General features: G+C 46.4%; 1 protein-coding gene and 1 pseudogene across 1 annotated transcript; one reads left to right on the forward strand and one right to left on the reverse strand.

The window, feature by feature from the left end:
- Window positions 1–1,860: 1,860 nt before the first annotated feature.
- LOC147086480 (immunoglobulin lambda-1 light chain-like) lies at window positions 1,861–6,492 on the reverse strand. Its single transcript, XM_085978572.1, has 3 exons — window positions 6,344–6,492; window positions 5,838–6,191; window positions 1,861–2,513 (listed from the first exon to the last, which is right to left on the reverse strand). The coding sequence occupies exons 1-3, from the start codon at window positions 6,390–6,392 to the stop codon at window positions 2,185–2,187; spliced, it is 732 nt and encodes a 243-aa protein (XP_085834698.1). The 5' UTR covers window positions 6,393–6,492; the 3' UTR covers window positions 1,861–2,184.
- Window positions 6,493–13,664: 7,172 nt separating this feature from the next.
- LOC147086481 (leucine-rich repeat flightless-interacting protein 2 pseudogene) lies at window positions 13,665–14,638 on the forward strand (annotated as a pseudogene).
- Window positions 14,639–20,827: the final 6,189 nt, after the last annotated feature.

Here is a 20,827-nt window from a genome sequence, read left to right on the forward strand (position 1 = left end):
TAATTTTTATTTATCAGCACACTTATTGAAACTTAGCACCTCCAGTGCTATCAGAATTACCTCAATTGCACTCACAAGCACAGCTGTTTAGTCGTGCAAGGTAAGCACGGTGATCGTACGTCAGCACGTTCATAGTACGTGTGATTATTACGTACGCACGCAGGGTTACATATAGTCATAGAGTCATAACCGCACAGAAGGAGGCCATTCGGCCCATCGAGTCCGTGCCGGCTCTCTGTAGAGCAATCCAGTCAGTCCCATTCCCCCGCTCTATCCCCGTAGCCCTGCAACTTTATTTCCCTCAAGTGCCTATCCAGTCTCCCCTTGAAAACATTGAGTGTCTCCGCTTCCAGCACTTCCGTCGGCAGCGAGTTCCAGGTCCTCACCACTCGCTGCGTAAAAAAGTTTTTTCTCACATCTCCCTGAATCTCATACCCAAAACCTTAAATCTGCGTCCCCTATGTAAGCTCGTTGGTGCTCAAGCATTCTACTCGCACCACCGCCTCCCCCACCACCTTTGCACATGCTCATTGGCGACACTCTCTGCCCAGTATTCTCTTGACATTTCACAGGCATGATTACCATATTCAGAATCCACACTTGCTCATCTAGGACCGCAGGAACAGGAGTAGATCCACAGTGGATTACCTCACACTCCCCCACATTGAGCGACATCTGTCATATCCCATTCGAAATTGTTGCTCCCATCTACACAAGTTACTGTGCCTCCTAGCTTAACACCCCCCACCCCTGCAAACTTGGATATACAACTCTCTATTCCTTCATACAACTCATTAATAAATACGGTGGAAAGATTGAGGTCCCAGAACAGATCCCTGGGGAACACCACATTTCACATCCTGCCAATCTGAGCACCTACTAATTATCCCAACTCTCTGTCTATTACTTCCCACCCAAACTCCAACCCAAATCAAAAAGCTCCCCCCAATTCCATGTGGTCTCAACTTGGCCAATAATCGTTAATGTGGAACCTTATTGAGTGCCTTCTGGGATTCCACATAGACAACATCCATAGACACTCCTTTGTCTATCTGATTAGTGACCTCCTCAAGAAATGTAACTGGATTAGTCAGATATGATTTACCTTTAAGAAAGCCATGCTGGTCCCCACTGATCAGCTCATATTTGCTTAAATATTCACTCACTCTATACTTAATTACAGATTGTATTAACTTCCTCACAACTGATGTTGAACTGACAGGCCGGTATTGACCTGGCTTCTCTCTCCCACCCATCGTCAATAATCCAGTAGCTGGAGCACTGTGTACAGGTTCTGGGCACCGCATCTCAGAAAGGATATATTGGAGGGAGTTCTGCACAGATTCACCAGAATGATACCAGGGATCCAAGGGTTAAATTACGAGGAGAGATTAGATAAACTAGGCTTGTATTCGCTGGAATATGTAATGTTAAGGGGTGATATGATTGAGGTTTTTAGGATTTTGTTAACGATTGATAGGCTAGATAGAGTGAAGCTGCTCCTCTGGTGGGGGGTCGTTCAAAAATAGGAAGCATAATCTTAAAATTTAGAATTCCAGTACGGAATTCAGCAACAACCTCTTATACGCAGAGAGTGCTGAGAATGTGGAACTCACTTCCATAAGGAATAGTTGAGTCGAATAGTATAGAAGCATCTAAGGGGAATCTCGAAAAGTACATGAGGGAGAAGGAATAGAAGGATATGTTGATGGAGTGAGATGAAATAGGGTGGGAAGAGGCTCGTGTGGAGCATAAACACCGGCATGGAGGAGTTGGGCTGAATGGCCTGTTTGTGCTGTACATTCTATGTAATCCACTCAATGTCCCTTTAAGTGCTGAGTAAAGACGGACCACTTTAAGCTCGTGGCAGCATTTCACGTTTATTAAGAGCTGTGTTACACAAGTTCCCATTCACAATGTGCTCACAGACTAAAGGGACTTCTGTCCCCATTCTACACACAGCGAAAGTTTACACACAAGATATTGGGGACAGTTGTACAGAAAGTTCCATCTCACAATCATTTCGTTCTCTTCTGATAATATTGAACATTCAGGTTGTTTGGCAAAACCTGAAATTGCTACAGCGATTACATTGCAAAAAAGGCGGATTGCATACATCGAATGATGTGTTTCATTACAGTAAACTCTAGCAAAAATCAAACTCCACTGCCAACTCGCACCGCCTCAGTCGGAACACGAGGAGGCGCTGATGGTCTTGAGAAGAGGCGAGCTCAGGGAGCCGTGGCTGACGCTGCAGGAATAGCTGGAGCCCTTGTTCCAGGCGGCGGCGGGGACTCTCAGGTAACTGCTCAGGCTGTAGGTTTGATCGCTGTCCGGGGACACGGCGCCTGTCGTCACCCCGCTGTCTGTCTCTTGGCCATCCACGCTCCAGCGGAGCCGCACCAAGCCCGGCTTAAAGCGACTCACCAGGCAGGACAGAGTGGCCGATCCCGAGCCGATTTCTTCCGAGGAGGGAGGGAGGAGAAGAACCGAGGGGCTTCGATCCTCGCTGCCTGTGTGTGGGGGGAGAGAAAATTCATTAGTTTATGGAATCCGTCAGCAGTGGGACGCTGTGATCTGAAATCAAAGACGACAAAGAAACCCCGAACTTTAAAATAAATTACTGATTAATACAGGAGTTCCAATAATTCTTCAATCTCTAATTCCTCTGATCCGCTGCCAATTATTTTGCCAACGTTAAAAACCTGACTTGGTTCAAAAGTACTTCATTGGCTGTAAAGCGCCTTGGGGCGTCCTGAGGACATGAAAGGAGATTGTTAAAATGTACTTATTTATTTATTTATTTCTTCCTTCTTTCTTTCCTTCTTTCATTCTTTCTTTCCTTCTTTCAATCTATCTTGTAAAATAACTATAGAAAATGCTGGAAATACAGACCGGGTCAGTCAGCATGTGTGATGCGGAAAGATCAGTAACTGACCAGTTCAGGTGCAGGTTACACCCCGGAACCGCCCTAACCTGTCTGTTCCCGTTACACACACTGACCGACCGGCCGTGTAGTCCCAGCGTTTTCTGTTTTTATTTAATTTCCTATCATTGCAGTTTTTTCCCTTTTTACTTTAATATAATAAAGGCTTTGATTGTCTTAAAATGCGGTCAGTGTTAACTTTAAAGAGGTGAATTCACGGAGCTGTGAGCCGCTTTTCACCGAGTCCACATATGTTCTGATATCTCAAACTGATGCAGCCCTTTCAAAGATCCGCCACAGGCACGATGGGCCGAATGGCCTCCTTCTGTGCTGCATCATTCTATAAAATTCCGGAAGTTTTTTTTTACAATTCCAACTTATTTTAGAATTGCGAGTTAGAAACTGATCGGCTTTAAATGTTGCGGCGATGATAATTGAGCTGGGTCTGTTACCGGGTATTGAAGAGCTCACTGAATAAAGAGAGGACGTTGTACACGGGCCGGGAATTAATGTAGTGACTCTGTCTAACAATATTGTAAATAGTTTACACGGAATTACACTGAGTATACGTCACAGAAACAGGCCATTCGGCCCAACCAGTCCATGCCGGTGTTTATGATCCACTCGAGCCTCCTCCAATCCTTCCTCATCTAACTCTATCAGCCTAACCCTCTATTCCCTTCTCCCTCATGTGCTTAGCTAGCCTCCCCTTAAATGCGCCTATACTATTCGCCTCAACCACTCCCTGTGGTAGCGAGTTCCACATTCTCACCACGCTTTGGGTAAAGAATATTATCCTGAATTCCCTATTGGATTTCTTGGTGACTATCTTATATTGATGGTCTTTAGTTTTGCTCTTCCCCACAAATGGAAACATTCTCTCTGTATCCACTCTATCAAAGCCTTTCATCATTTTAAAGACCTCTATTCGGTCACCCCTCAGCCTTCTCTTTCCCCGGTTTGATGAAGGGTTTACACTGTTTGATATTTCTAGTGAAAGGGTGAACAAGGATTGTAAAAGGTTCTCGCTGCAGAGACAAGTAAGGATTCCTCCCCGCGCGGGTGAACTGATTTCTCTCTCGGGGTCAGCTCAGTCTCGCTGGTCCCGGAGCGATCCGTTCAACACTGGGCGGTAGCGGGACCCGACAGATCAATCCAGGAGAATCGGCGCTATCCCCGGGGGGACACTGGACAGGGAGAGTCATCAGACACAGCCTGGGGGAGGGGAGAGGGTCAGCAGCGAGAGAATGAGGTGGAGAGAAAGTACCCTTCAACAAGCATCACCCCGTCTCACTCACACACACGGGGCTGGTCTGTAATTTTCACTGCGCCGCTCCATGGTAAAGCGCCGGTTCTGCTCTATAAACAGCGGGGAGATTGCAAATAATGACCTGAGATAGATTAAATATCGGAGCACGAAACTCAGAAAGAACCGGTCCCGGCAAACGAATACAATCCCGACTAGTCCCGGTGTTGCTGGCGACAGGGAGTCGATCCAACCGGTTGTGTGTTGGGACAGCGGGTCTCGGGAGAGTCCTCTCTCTCTCCCAGCCCAGAGCCGGACACCGGACGGCTGCGGTCAGGGGGACAATACGACACAGGAATAAAGCCAGCAGCAACATTGAAAGTTGCAAATGACGGTAAATGGGTTGTGAATCCCCCGTGGTCTCTCCCGCCGGCTCTGGGCAATCTTTATAAAATCGGGCGCTGCCGACTCAGGCAATACTACTAATTCCACATACACTAAGGGAAGAAGTGAGGCATAGCACAGAATCACACAGCACAGAAGGAGGCCGAGCGTGCCAGTGCCGGCTCTTTGAAAGAGCTCTCCAATCAGTCTCACTCCCCTGCTCTTTCCCCACAGCCCTGCAATAGTCTCCTGTTCAAGTCTCAGTGTAACATAGGGACATATTCAGTGTCCACTGTCAGAACTTCACAGTGTAGCTCACAACTTTCCTCTCTCTCTCTCTCTATGTCTCTTGCTGCACCCGAATGATATCGGCGCTTGGCGGGTTAAATTACGTGGACGGGTTGCATAAACTTGGCTTTTATTTCCTTGAGTTTAGAAGATTCAGGGGTGAACTGATCGAGGAGTTATTCCCACTCCCCTTTTCCCGTGGCCATGCTTTAATCCTTTTCCACTAATTATCCAATTCCCTTTTGAAAGTCACTATTGAATCTGCTTCCACCGCCCTTTCAGGCAGCGCGTTCCAGATCACAACAACTCGCTGGGCAAAGAATATTCTTCTCCCTCCCTTCTAGTTTGTTGCCAATTAACTTAAATCTGTGTCCTCTGGTTACCGACCCTCCTGCCAGTGGAAACAACTTCTCCTAATTTACTCTATCAAACCATTCATGTTTTTGAAAGCCTCGATCAAATCTCCACTTAACCTTCTCTGCTCTAAGGAGAACAATCCCAGCTTCTCCACCCTCTCCACATCACTGAAGTCCCTCAACCCCTGGTATCATTTTGGTAAATCTCCTCTTCAACCTCTCCAAGGATGTTATATCCTTCCTAATGTGTATTATCAAAACCTCATTACTGTTTACATTAACTTATAACTTCAAAGTATTTCTCCAATTCCCTTTTGAAAGTCACAATTGAATCTGCTTCCACCGCCCTTTCAGGCAGCGCGTTCCAGATCACAACAACTCGCTGCGTAAAAAGAACACTTCTCCTCATCTCCCCTATTGAATGGGAGCAGGAAATGGTGTCAAACTTCATTTCAGCGCAGTATTATTCCCCGAGGCGCTTCAACAATTCCAATTCTGACCAGTTTAACATGTTTTGGGTATAAATAGATCCAACATCAAAATTCACTGAATGGAGATTTCTCTGGCGCCCGGGAATGAAAGCGACTGTAAATTAATAATAATTGAAACAATATGATAGAATGAGAGAGGCACTTACTCTTTATACTCAGGACGGTCCCCGGTCCGAAGATGATTCCCGAGTCCCACGTAGCACAGTAATAGACGGCGGAGTCACCGGGCACCAGGGTTCCGATGGTCAGAATGAAACTGTTACTGGAGGCGTCTCTGGAAGGTTGAAAACGGTCCGTGAAGCCGGTGCCTCGGTAGATGGTGCCACCGGTATAATGGCTTATCACCCACACCGGAGCTTCCCCGGGTCGCTGTCGGTACCAGTACGCATCCTTGCTGCCCACAGCCGCGTTCTGCATCGCACACTGTAACCGGGTGGTCTGACCCGCGGAGACAGGATCGGATATTGGGGATTGATTGAGGACGGGAGCCGCCAGGACACCTTCCGTAAAAGAAAAAAATTAACCCATTCAGAGACTTGGAGCAAATAGGACGTTAATGCGTCAATAAACACGGAGAGAAAACCGCCCGATTCTCGGTATTGAACCGATTTAGTTGCGGATAAAATCGTGACTAAAACCATCCGTCTCTCACCTGTTAAATGGATCAGCAGAGCCCACAGGAGATGCATCGCTGGAGCCATTTCCTCCGGAGAAGCGCCAAAAGCCACCGCTCAAAATTCCGACTGAACCGTGCGCTGTTCCTGTTAACTCCGGGACCCGGTCCGGTTACAGTGTCTGCAAACCCGAGACTCCGGGTCTATTTATTACCCGGTATGCAAATGACTGGGAGGGGCCAGGAAAAGGAAGGAGGCAGATTTTTAATTCGGGATTTTTATTTAAATCTATTTGTGTCTGACTAAATTATTACAATCTTAAACCTTTCATTTAAAAATGTTTAAACTCCAGTTGGAGTTTCTGTTAATGGAAGGTCCCAAGAATCCGAAGATTTTTGCGTTTAATGAATATTTAATCTGTGTTCTACCCCAGAAAAATGAGGGGCGGATTGTAGAGATACGGATCAGCTGATGCACTTCGGCCGGAATCGTTCTGATAACGCGCTGTTACTCTCTGATATACTGCATCAGATTTTAAAATAATCTTTTCCCTAAAACACATATTTCATAATAGACTGACGTCCCTTTCTCCAAATCAGCAGCAAGACAACGCTGGATTCGTCAATCCTTTTAAAATTGGTCTTTCAATTGTTAAATATGATTTGGGCTTCAGTCTGTAAAAACATTTCTGATGAGAATATTCCTGAGGCGGAGTAAAGAGCGAATTAGATGAGTGAGAAAGAGGGGAAGAAAGCGGCATTTTACACCATGCCCCGGATTAAAGAGAAGTTGTTCTATTATAGTCTGAGACATCCCCTTTAAAACTCAGGAGGGCAAATAAAACTCGGCACAATACTAATAAAATGACCCCTTGCCTTTAATTTGCTGCGGGTCCGATTAATGCGCGCAGCTCCCGTTTTAAACCCTGTTCCAGTTGAATTATTAAGCGGCGGGGTCAGTTGTTTCTGGGGCTCTGGGATGTTGAACACTTCCCCTGTTTGGAGTCAATCCCTAACTCCCCACACTGAATCTGGGTTTATGTTTTTAAAATTCAGATTGAAACTGGTTGGTGTCAGTTACTTGAGGGCGAAAGAAAAATGTATCAAATTGTCCATAAATGGGTTCTCTTGAGATGATAGATCAAAGGAAAATATTTTTTCTTTAATAAGTATCTGAATTGTGTAACTGTGAAGTTAGGTATCCGCCTGTTCTTTAGAAAAACACACAGAGCGGCCGGAGGGATTCTCGCCCCCGGGAGTAGCCGACACTGAATTCGGGCAGGGATTGGTTCTCACCTGGCCAAGGGGCTTTTCGGTGAAGCCCAGGTGCTTGGTTCTGTTTCTGCGCTTGAACTGATCACTGATTCCTCTGGTCTGTTAGAATTATTAAAGGGGCTTTGGTGCTGTGACTGGAGCTGCTCTCTCAACCTTGCACAGGGGCCAAGAGCTTTGTCACTGCTGACACCGACACGGCTGACTGGAGAAGCAATCATCGCAGAGCACTGGCCACACCGCGCACTGCACCTTGGGAACTGTAATTCCACATAGAATGCAACAGTTGTACATTCCTTTCTGGCGCAAAAACACAAAAGGAAAAGTGGCCCAACGATGGCTAAGAAATTAAATTAAGGATAGTATTAGATCCAAAGAGGAGTCATATAAAGTTGCCAGAAAAATTAGCAAGCAGTTTAGAATTCAGCAAATAAGCACTAAGAGATTGATTAAGAGTGGAAAAATAGGGTATGACAGAAAACTTTCAGGGCACATAAAAGCGGACTGTAAAAGCTTCGACAAATTTGTGAAAAGGAAAAAGATTAGTGAAGACAGATGTAGGTCCCTTACCATCAGAAACGGGAGAATTTATAATGGGGAACAAGGAAATGGTGGAGCAATTAAACAAATACGTTCGATCTGTCTTCACGGAAGAGGACACAAATAACTTTCCAGAAATGCTAGGGAACCAAGGGTCTTGTGAGAAGGAGGAATTAACGGAAATTAGTATTAATAAAAAACTAGTGCTGGAGACTTTAATGGGACTGAAAACCGATAAATCCCCAGGGCCTGATAATCTGCATCCCAGAATACTAAAGGAGATAGCCATGGGAATAGTAGATGCATTGGTTGTCCTCTTCCAAAATGCTATAGATTATCGAACGGTTCCTGCAAATTGGACGGTGGCAAATGTAACCCCACTATTTAAGAAAGAAGGGAGAGAGAAAACAGGGAACTACAGACCGATGAGCCTAACATCAGTAGTACGAAAAATGCAACAATCTATTATAAAGGATGTGATAATAGGACACTTAGAAAATATCAACGGGATTAGACAAATCAACATGGATTTATGAAAGGGAAATCGTTCTTGACAAAACTACAGGAGATTTTTGAAGGTGTAACTGGTAGAGTAGATAAGGAAGAACCAGTGGATGTGGTGTCTTTGGATTTTCAGAAGGCCTTTGATAAAGTCCCACATAAGAGGTTAGTGTGCAAAATTAAAGCACATGGGATTGGGGGAGATATATTGGCATGGATTGCAAATTGGTTAACAGATAGGAAACAGAGAGTAGGAATAAATGTGCCTTTTTCAACGTGGCAGACAGTGACTAGTGGGGTACTGCGGGGATCAGTGCTTGGGCCCCAGCTATTCACAATATGCATCAATGATTTGGATGAGGGAACCAAATGTAATATTTCCAATTTTGCTGACGACACGCAACTGGGTGGGATTGTGAGTTGTGAGAAGGATGAAAAGAGGCTTCAAGGCGATTTAGATAAGTTGAGTGAGTGGGCAAATACATGGCAGGTGCAGTATAACGTGGTTAAATGTGAAGTTATCCACTTCGGCAGGAAAAGAGAAAGTGGGTATTATTGAAATGGTGATAGATTGGGAAATGTTGATGTACAGAGGGATCTGAGTGTCCTTGTACACCAGTCACTGAAAGCAAACATGCAGCTGCAGCAAGCAAGTAGGAAGGCAAATGGTATTTTGGCCTTCATTGCAAGAGGATTTCAGAAAAGCAGCAAGGATGTCTTACTACTGTTATACATGGCCTTGGTGAGACCACACCTGGAGTACTGTTTGCAGTTTTGGTCTCCTTGCCTAAGGAAGTATATACTTGCCACAGAGGGAGTGCAGCAAAAGTTCACCAGACTGATTCCTGGGATGGTAGGACTATTGTATAAGGAGAGATTGGGTCGAATAGGCCTGTATTCACTAGAGTTTAGAAGAATGAGAGGGGGATCTCATTGAAACGTATAAAATTCTGACAGGGCTAGACAGGCTGGATGCAGGGAGGATGTTTCCCTTGGCTGGGGGGGGGGTCTAGAATGAGGGGTCACAGTCTCAGGATACGGGGTAGGACATTTAGGAATGAGGTAATTTCTTCACTCAGAGGGTGGTGAACCTATGGATTTTTCTACCACAGACAGCTGTGGAAGCCAAGTCACTGAATATATTTAAGAAGGAGATCGATAGATTTCTAGACACAAATGGCATCAAGGGGTATGGGGGGAGAGCGGGAATATGGTATTGAGATAGAGGATCAACCATGATCATATTGAATGGCGGCACAGGCTCGAAGGGCCGAATGGCTGACTCCTGCTCCTATTTTTCTATATTTCTCATTTCTATGGCCAATAGTCAAGTCAGCGCGTCTATTGCCACCACTGAATCAGAGTTACCTCACCACCACCTCTCTCGACCCATCCACTGTCTCTAAGTTGTCACACTACTTGTCCAACATCCAGCACTGGATGAGCAGAAATTTACACCAACTAAATATTGGGAAGACCAAAGCCACGCTTTTAGCCCCGCCACAAATTCCGCTCCCTCGACACAGACTCCATCCCTCTCCCTGATAGAACCAGACTGTTCAAAATCTTATTGTCATATCGGACCCTGAGATGATCTTCCGACCACATAACTGCACCATAACTTAGACTGCCTATTTCCACCTCCGTAACATCGCCCATCTCTGTCCTTGCCTCAGCTCATCTGCTGCTAAAAACCTCCTCCATGCCTTTGTTACCTCTAGACTTGACAAATCCAACGCACTCCTGGACAGCCTACAACTTTCTACACTCCGTAAACTTGAGGTCATCCAAAATTCGGCTCCCGTGTCCTAACTCGTACCAAGACTTGTTCAATGTTCATCCCTCTGTTCGTTGACCTGTATTGGCTCCCGGTTAGGCAAAACCTCGATTTTAAATTTCTCATCCTTGTTTTTAAATTCCTCCATGGCCTCACTATCCCTATCTGTAATATCCTCCAGCCCCACAACCCTCCGTGATATCTGCACTCCTCTAATTCTGGCCTATTGAACATCCCCAATTATAATCTCTCAACCATTACCGGCTGTGCTTTCAGCTGCCTGTGCCTTAAGCTCTGGAATTTCCTCCCTAAACCTCTCCACCTCCTTATCTCTCTCTCCTCCTCTAACACGCTCCTTAAAACCTACATCTTTGACAAAGATTTTGGTTATCTGCCCCAATATATCGTTAGTTCCCATGTGGCTTGGAGTCAATTGTTTTTGTGAAAATACTCTTGCGAAGCAAATTGCTACATTTACTAATGAGACATAGTTAACAATTTTGCTTTGATATTGTGATTCACACATATCTAAAAACTTATTCATAATTCTAGAAACAAAAATTGGGGAATGAGCATCATTCAGTCAAGAATGTTCGCGAGAACACATTCTTCAAATAAATGCAAGCAACGGTTACACACAAAACCATCATGAATTAATAGAAAGGTGTGTTTCGACCATCAGGTAATGAATGCTAACCAGCTCCATTGGATGTAAACCTCACTTTACAACTGCCAGTGATGCTAACTAACAAATTTCAGAAGAAAAGATCTCTGGAAATGTCTCCTCAACCCCCTTACAGCATCAAGCAAGCTCCAGCAGAACATGGTTACCAACAATTCCAGTCATACTTAAAATACTTTCGACTTACTGCAATGTGTCATTACTGGATATTTCTTAAATTGTGGAATACAATAGATTTCTGCAACACATTCTATTGTACAAGATGTATGTTGTCTTTTAACACACACGTACAGATACTGATAGGGATTCATTTATTGTGGATTGCATTTTATTCACAAGAACAATTTTTAGTAAACTTCTCCCAGGAATCATCGGAGGGGTTCAGGCCTACTCAAGTATGGCCAGGTGTTGGTCGGTTAAGTAACGAAGTTTCTGCCTTCAACTGGACTTGTGGTTGATATCTCTGTTCGGAGAGTGTTCAATTCAGCTGTTACAGAATATAACTACCTCTCCTGTTCGCCTCTGAGTCAGAAGGTTGTGGGTTCAAGTCCCATTGCAGAGGCTTGAGCACATAATCCAGGCTCATAACCCAGTGCCAATCCTGAGGGAGCGCTGCACTGTCGGAGGGGCAGTACTGAGGGAGCTCTGCACTGTTGGAGGGGCAGTAATGAGGGAGTTCTGCACTGTCGGATTTGACGCCTTTCAGATGAGACGATAAATCGAGTCCCCATCTGCCCTCTCAGGTGGACGTAAAAGATCCCATGGCCACTATTTGGAAGAAGAGCTGGGGTTAACCTGGTTAAAATTTACCCCTCAACCAACATCACTAAAACCGATTATCTGGAAACTATAACCGTTGCTGGTTGTGGGAGCTTGCTGTGCGCAATATGGCTGCAGCCTTTCCTATATTACAACAGTGACTACACTTTAAAAGTACAGCCTTGTCTCTAAGCGTTTTGGGACATCCTGAAATCTGGACTGGGAGTTGGGCCCACAAACTTCCGAGTCAAGAGGCGAGAGTGCTACCAACTGCACCACTAACACCTGAACACGCTGTGGTTTACTTATCCTAGTTCAGTGTGAATCACTACTGTACTCTGGGGAAGAACACGGTTTCCCAACCTTTTATTTCAGAAATATAACGGGAGTGAATAAAACCTCTCAAGAATTAAGCAAAATTAATGTACCGTTATTCAAATAGTCCCGTTTACTTAATTAGCCGAAGTTAAATTGGTCAGAATGCACAGTACTCCGAATGGTGGGGCCTGGTTTTAATATACTCTGAATGGAAACTCGCGACACAGCGCCCCTAACGGCCAACATAAATATACACTAAAATCAAGAACTTCTTTGAGGGACCTGCGGGCCAATTAGGAGGTAGGATGTTTGGACACATCTTTACCATATCCAGCATCTCGCTGGGATAAATCCTCTTCCTCATCAAAAAATCATGCTGGAATCTAATTAAAAAATAACAATTGACCAATACAAACTTCTAGTGCGTTGTTCTGTTTCAGGGAAACTTTTTTAATTTGCTTGTGGGAAATTTCCAACAACCCGGTCACTAACTGGTGCTACAGTGCGACCAGTCAAAACAAAAAGTAAAAGTGGTTTAATAGAATGGAAACCGCTGCTATGGCGCCCCTACCGGCAAGCAAAGAGTCTGCGTGTGCCTGGGACCTCAATGAAAAAGCTGTTTGCCAGTTCAGTGGGCCAAGCTCGCTGCTCAGTGGCGTAGACAGACAGCAACAGCGTCTCGTTATAGCATACACAAACGTACAGACACACACATACACACATACACACTTACACACACTTACATACACACATACATACACACAGACACACACTTACAGACACACACTTGCATACACACTGTGAGCTATGGGGCGGTTTGTGGTGGATGGACGGTATGTGGCCACCAGATGGAGACAAAGTCCCCCTCTCACTCCAATTCAGGTGAAGGCCACACCCAGCTCCAACACACCTGAGGCAAATCTACCCATTAGCTCAGGAGTTCAAAAGGCAAACTAGTGCATCCCTTCAGGGCCAGTGCATGAGGAGAGGGCCAGGACAGGGCCAGGGACCTGATAATAAAGCCAAGAAAAAGCCAAGACTGCTGTTGAAAACCGGCTTGCAGCTGCCACAGAGAGGTCTACTATTGAACTCGGGTGGAATACTGTTTAGTTCTGAGAGCCTGATATGATCCCTGGACCGGCTGAGAAAGATCCAGTGGTAAAGTATCCCTGGCTTATTGTTTTTTGGAGGAAATTGATGTAAGGACTGCCTTCCTAACCACCCCGGGGGCGCGTGATGGTTTTGTTCTTCATTTTTCTTTTTGAACATCATATGTTTTTTGGATTTTGGCAGATGTGAACCTTTTTTCCCCGTCTTCTAAAAATAAATCACAGCTAACTGCTGTTTTTCATTTACCAATCTTGTGACTGTGCTTGTGTCCTCCACCCCCCGCAGCAACACACCCTTCGGTCCAGGTGGTGGTTGATTATATATGGTGGAGAATGCTGGCTTTATCCCTCTGGTGGCTGGGAGGATAAAGCACACATTGTTGAAAACCCGTTGGTGGAGCGATGGAGGTCCGTTTGCAGCAGAAAGAGTTGGATGAGAAGGCTGAATCGTTTTCTCGGCCTGCTTCTCGAAATGCAGTTGCAGGGTTGTCAGCAGTGACACTGGCCTCATTTGGGGGATCCTCCTCTCGATGAGGGAGTGGGGATACGAGTAGCATTCTGGATCCAGATGTTTCACTCAGTGAATTGCGAGATTCCTTATCAGAAGTAGAAGTGAAATACAATAAAAAGCTAAGGTCTCCAATGCACAACTAGACAATGGAAAATCTAACCGCGTCTACCAAGTGGACACACTAAAAGATGTTATTGAGGAATTGGAGAAGCAAATGGCAGAGCTATATAGAGAAAATGAGGAAAAATCTAAGAATCTGGAATGACAAAAACATACGTGTAGTGTGTCACAACATAAAGTAGAAGAACTAAAAGAGGGTATTTGGCAAAGAGACGAGCTTATAGAGAAACACGGTTTGGTGATAATCCCAGAAGGCACACCTAATGGTGATGTAAACCATGAACCAGTTGTTGGTGCGATTACAGTTGAGTCTCAAGAGGCCGTTCAAGTGCTTGAAGGTGCAGGAGATGGACCACTAGATGTGCGGCTAAAGAAACTGGCCGATGAAAAGGAAGAATTACTTGCACAGATCAGAAAGCTGAAATTGCAGTTGGAAGAGGAACGACAGAAGAACTCTAAGATTGAGAATGTGCTCACGGATTCTGATCGACTAGAAAATTGCTCATATCTACAAATTCTTGAAATGCAGAGAGATGCGAATAGGCAGTTGAGTGAGTGCAAGTTGAAACTGTCTAAGGCAGAACAGGGTATTGCCACTGTTGAACAAAATGTTGCCAGACTCGAAGGACAGGTGCTTCGTTATAAAACAGCAACAGAAAACTCCGAAAAAATAGAGGATGAACTAAAAGCAGAAAAGAGGAGGCCCTTTGGCCTGCCTGCGCCCCTTCCCGGAGGTCGGAGCTGAGGGGGGTGGATATGTGAGCTATGGGGGCGGTTTGTGGTGGATGGACGGTAAGTGGCCACCAGATGGAGCCAAAGTCCCCCTCTCACTCCAATTCAGGTGAAGGCCACACCCACCTCCAACACACCTGAAGCAAATCTACCCATTAGCTCAGGAGTTCAAAAGGCAAACTAGTGCATCCCTTCAGGGCCAGTGCCTGAGGAGAGGGCCTGGACAGGGACAGGGACCTGAGGAGAAAGCCAAGACTGCTGTTGAAAACCGGCTTACAGCTGCCACAGAGAGATCTGCTATTGAACCCGGGTGGAATACTGTTCAGTTCTGAGAGCCTGATATGATCCCTGGACCGGCTGAGAAAGATCCAGTGGTAAAGTAACCCTGGCTTATTGTTTTTTGGAGGAAATTGATATAAGGACTGCCTTCCTAACCACCCCGGGGCGGGTGATGGTTTTTTTCTTCATTTTTCTTTTTGAACGTTATATGTTTTTTCGATTTTGCCAGATGTGAACCTTTTCTCCCCGTTTTCTAAAAATAAAACACAGCTAACTGCTGTTTTTCATTTACCAATCTTGTGACTGTGCTTGTGTCCTCCACCCCCCACATCAACACACCCTTCTGTCTAGGTGGTGGTTGTTTACAACACATACATATACACAAACACATACACACACTTATATATACACACACACACACACACGCACAAATATAAACACACACTCACCCACATATAAACACAGACATACACACGTACATAATTGCAATCTTAAGTTTTGTATATCAACTTACCATGGAAGCCATTTACCAACATAGTTTGTGTTATCTTCACAATTATCCAGGAAGCTCGTCGCATTTCTGCATCACCATAATGATTCCTGTGGCTAAAGTATTAAAAACAATCACCCCACCGGGGTGGGCTGGGGGGACCTCGACTCCCTGTAGAAATCATAAAAACGCTGTAAATTCTGTGTACCTGAAATATAAACAAGAACTGCTGGAATGACGCTGCGGTTGAGTGTCTGTCGAAGGCATTATGCCCAAAACATTAACTGATCATTTCTATCAGTAGATGCCAGTGCGGTTGATGGATTCGCTCTGTTCCCACTCGGAGCGACAATGGGGATTGGATGGAAATTAAGATGACGTAGACTGCGGTCTGCTCTCTGTTCACGGGGCAAATTATTCCTTTGAAGCTAAAATTGTACAGGAACAAAATATGAAACAAGCATTAATTCTGGTGAATCCTTGGTCACGTGACATAAATATTGAGAATAGAGTTGTGGGCTGGTCTTTCAATCAGTTTTAAAAGAACGTGAAATATATAAGAAAATATACCAGTGAAATCGGAGTTGGGGGTTAATTGGCTTTGACACAGTGCGAAATACAATGAGACTGTTACTGAGGGAAATGGTTCAGCTGCTCACCTTTCCTTGTGGGGTCTCTTGACTCGTTCTTCTAAAGCAACTACCTCAATTCTCTCCTGATCTGCCGCTGCCATGATTGCAAAATGGAAATGAGGATCAATACTCGAACCAGGATCACCGTGACAGTTATGGCAACGGGAAGGGTCGGCATGCTCCACCCTACAGAGAGAAACACTTAGAAAATGCTGCTGGGTTAAATCATTACTTTCTGGGATTCTCTGATGAGAAACTTGACCAAGTTACAATGTAGGAGCATCAAACTCGGGGTGTGAAAGGACAAACCAGCCAAGGCGACTGATATTGGACGAGTAAAAACATATAATGGAATAAATTGCGCTATGTTTGGTGTTTGGGGCAAATTTAAAGTCAGTGCACAACAAATATAATTCAGTCCAGAGATGCACTTGCAGCGGAGAATTATTATCAATCATATATTCCCCTTAAACTGCTAGGCTCTATGTAAACACCCTGAAAAATTGTATTTCAATAATTAACAAATTAAGTAATTAGCATTAATATGTCAGGGTTAGACCTCTCTATCTCTATCTAGCTATCTGCCTACCTATTTATCTATCTTTATCTTTCTATCTCTAACTCTATCTATATATATCACCATCTCTATCTCTGTCTCTCTCTCAATCTCTACCTCCATCTTCATCTCTATCTTTATATCTGTCTCTGCCTCAATCGCTACCTCAAGGCCTGTGCCTCCATCTTTCTCTATCTCTATATCTCGCTATTTTCATGATCTCTGTCTGCATCTCCGTCACTATATATAAACTTGAAAAGTTTGCAATTAACCAATCTCTGTGAAGCCTCATAAACAGAGCGTGATGTTCCAGCCAATTGGTGATTTCAACAATACAAACTGATTCAAATGAAAATAGCTCTCTTGAGCAAACTGAGCGGGGTTATAGTTTTACAAAAGGGGAAATAAAGAAAACGGGTGTAGTTGGGTCTCCTCCCATGCCAGCAGTCCCACGCTATCAATCAAGTGGGAGCATTTGCAAGCATTAACTCATTTTTGATCAGAAAATCTGTTAAATTATTTCAAATCTTCAGTGACGAAAGGTATAAAGCAACCAGATATCCTTGGGCAAAGTGTGATGCCTATACATTTATCTGCGGCTCAGTGATAGCAGGTTGTGGGTTCACGTCCCACTCCAGAGACTTCAGCGCAAAATCTAGGCTCACAGTCCCAGTGCCAGTACTGATGGAGTGCTGCACTGTCGGAGGGGCAGTACTGAGGGAGAGCTGCACTGTCGGAGGGGCAGTACTGAGAGAGTGCTGCACTGTCGGAGGGGCAGTACTGAGGGAGCGCCTTACTGTCGGCGGGGCAGTACTGAGGGAGTGCCGCACTGTCGGAGGGCCAGTACTGAGGGAGCGCTGCACTGTCGGAGGGGCAGTACTGAAGGGGTGCTGCACTGTCGGAGGGGCAGTACTGAGGGAGTGCCGCACTGTCGGAGGGGCAGTACTGAGGGAGCGCCGCACTGTCGGAGGGGCAGTACTGAGGGAGCGCCACACTGTTCGCGGGACAGAACTGAGGGAGTGCTGCAGTGTTGGAGGGGCAGTACTGGTGGAGCGCCACACTGTCGGAGGGGCAGTACTGAGGGAGCGCCGCACTGTCGGAGGGGCGGTACTGAGGGAGCGCCGCACTGTTCGAGGGACAGAACTGAGGGAGTGCCACATTGTCGGAGGGGCAGTACAGAGGGAGCACTGCACTGTCGGAGGGGCAGCACTGAGGGAGCTCCGCGCTGTCGGAGCATCTGTACTGAGGGTGCACCGCACTGTGGGAGGGGTAGTACTGAGGGAGCGCCGCACTGTCGGACGGGCAATACTGAGGATGCACTGCACTGTCGGAGGGGCAGTGCTGAGGGGGCACCACCCTGTCGGAGGGGCAGTACCGAGGAAGCGCCGCACTGTTGGACGGGCAGTACTGAGGGAGCGCCGCACGGTTGGAGGGGCAGTACTTAGGGACTGCCGCACTGTCGAAGGGGCAGTACTGAGGGAGTGCCGCACTGTCAGAGGGGCAGTACTGAGGGAGCACCGCACTGTCATAGGGGCGGTACTGAGGGAGAGCCGCACTGTCAGAGGGGCAGTACTGAGGGAGCGCCGCACTGTCAGAGGGGCAGTACTGAGGGAGCGCCGCACTGTCGGAGGGGCAGTACTGAGGGAGCGCCGCACTGTCGGAGGGGCAGTACTGAGGGAGCGCCGCACTGTCGGAGGGGCAGTACTGAGGGAGCGCCGCACTGTTGGAGGGGCACTACTGAGGGAGCGCCGCACTGTCGGAGGGGCAGTACTGAGGGAGCGCCGCACTGTCAGAGGGGCAGTACTGAGGGAGTGCCGCACTGTCAGAGGGGCAGTACTGAGGGGGCGCCGCACTGTCGGAGGGGCAGTACTGAGGGAGCGCCGCACTGTCGGAGGGGCAGTACTGAGGGAGCGCCGCACTGTCGGAGGGGCAGTACTGAGGGAGCGCCGCACTGTCAGAGGGGCAGTACTGAGGGAGCACCGCACTGTCAGAGGGGCAGTACTGAGGGAGCGCTGCACTGTCGGAGGGGCAGTACTGAGGGAGCGCCGCACTGTCGGAGGGGCAGTACTGAGGGAGCGCCGCACTGCCGCATGAGATGAGACATTAAACCGAGGCCCTGTCTACCCTCTTGTGTGTGGATGTAAAAGATCCCACGGCCACTATTGGAAGAAGAGCAGGGGGAGTTCTCCCTGGTGTCCCGGGGCCAATATTTATCCCTCAACCAACATCACTAAAACCAGATGATCTGGTCATTTAATTAACTGCTGTTTGTGGGATCTTGCTGTGCGCGCATTAGCTGTCGCGTTTCCTTCATTACAACATTGCCTACTCTTCAAAAGTACGTTATTGGCTTGAAAGCAGCCTGGGATGCCCTGAGGAAGTGAAAGGCGCTGTACAAATGCAGTCTTTGGTTTTGCTTTGTCTCCGCCCACACATAAAGAATGGGGACTTGGATTGGGTAATGGACTCCTAATTGGGAGGTACAGTTAATACTGAGGTGGACTGTGAAAAACTACAAGAAGAATTTTCAAAAATGTCAGAATGGGCGTGTACTTGCTAATGAATTTCAATATATATAGGTGTGAGGTGGTGCAGTTTGGTAGGAAGAATAAGGAGGCCACATACTCCTTTGAAAATTAGACTATAAATGGGCTAGAGGAGCAGAGGGATCTGGGGGAACAAATATACAAATCACTAAAAGCAGAGACGCAGGTTAATAAGGCCATAAAATGCAAACAAAACACTAGGAATCATTTCTAGAGGGATAGCACTGAAGAGCAGGAAAGTTATGTTAAACTTGTAGAGAACATTGGTTAGAAGGCATTTGGAGCACTGTGCACAGTTCTCTCCATATGAACAAAAGGGTATAGAGGCACTGGTGATGGTGCAGGAAAGAATCACGAGAATGATACCAGAACTGAGAGGTTATGCCCATCAGAAAGATTGAATAGAGAAGAGGAGGCTGAGGGGTGATCTGATAGAGGTCTTAAAGATTATGAAAGGGTGTATTAGGGTGGACATAGAGAGGATGTTTCCACTTGTGGGGCAGGCAAGATCTAGGGAATTCAGGAGAAACTTCTTTACCCAGAGAGTGGTGAGAATGTGGAACTCGCTACCACAGGGAGTGGTTGAGGCGAATAGCATAGATGCAATTAAGGTGAAGCTGGATAAACACATGAGGGAGAAAGGAATGGAAGGTTATGTTGATGGGGGAAGATGAAGAGGGGTGGGAGGAGGCCCATGTGGAGGATGAGCACTGGCACTGACTAATTGGGCCGAATGGCCTGTGTCTGTGCTGCACATTCTGTGTAATTCTATGGAAGGCGCCTATGGAACCTATGTCAAGGGTCGCCGTCTTCAGAAGAATGAAGCGGTCTGGAAACTGGGAGTTAAGAGAAAGTTACATCAATGTTAATTTTAGAATGAATTTCTGGTACAATTGGTTTTGAATAGAGCAGGCCATTTTAGTACCTTACTGAATGTCTGACCAGTGATGCGGAAATGCCTGACCTCAACTGACAAAGAAGCGAGCCTGGCCTTGAAGCAGAGAGTGGACAGCTCGTTGGCAGCGAAGAGACGCTTTGGCTGTGACCGCGCCTGTTGCTCTGAATACCACAGGCCACGCTGCTCGGGCCGCTTGCGAAGAGATGTGCAAAGTGCAGCGAGTTGGGGAACGGCTGGCCGAGATTCTGACTTGAGCTGGAAAATAATGGCCGAGCTAGAAGCTCTCTGTGGTTTTCCTGTTTCTGCAGGTGAGCCGCTCACACACAGAAAGGTCAAACAGTGAGGCACCATGTTCAACCGCACTCAGAAGACAGTTGTCACGCAGGGTAGATTCAACTGAACAGAGAGCAGACTCGAGTACATTTACCTCATTTATAGTCTGCACTTCCATGTGACACCGCGTCCTGATTATCTGCATTGCCCGGTGTTTGCACAGTTGTAATTGATGCTATTCTGACCCTCAATATCAGTCAGTAAATATCCACTCCATCCACCACCGGCTCACCGTGGCTGCAGTGTGTACTATCTCCATACAAGCTGCACTGCAGCAACTCGCCAATGCTTCTCCGACAGCACCTCCCAAACCCGCGACCTCCACCACCTAGAAGGACAAGGAGAGCAGGCACATGGGAACACCACCACCTCCAAGTTCGGCCCTCCAAGTCACACACACCAACCTGACTTGGACAAATATCTGCCGTTCCTTCATCGTCGCGTTTGATTCTTCTGCCAATCACCTTA

Source organism: Somniosus microcephalus, unplaced genomic scaffold, assembly GCF_052327205.1.
Source record: "Somniosus microcephalus isolate GS21.2 unplaced genomic scaffold, FLI_Smic_1.0 unresolved_chr7, whole genome shotgun sequence".
NCBI classification, from domain to species: Eukaryota; Metazoa; Chordata; class Chondrichthyes; order Squaliformes; family Somniosidae; genus Somniosus; species Somniosus microcephalus.

Bases quoted from the DNA above. Each gene is read 5' to 3' on its own strand.
- LOC147086480 (XM_085978572.1), bottom strand. From the start codon at position 6,392: ATGGCTCCAGCGATGCATCTCCTGTGGGCTCTGCTGATCCATTTAACA. The intron at 6,192-6,343 runs GTGAGAGACGGA...CTTTTACGGAAG, and splicing joins TCTGCTGATCCATTTAACAG to GTGTCCTGGCGGCTCCCGTC. The intron at 2,514-5,837 runs GTAAGTGCCTCT...CCCCACACACAG, and splicing joins GACCGTCCTGAGTATAAAGA to GCAGCGAGGATCGAAGCCCC.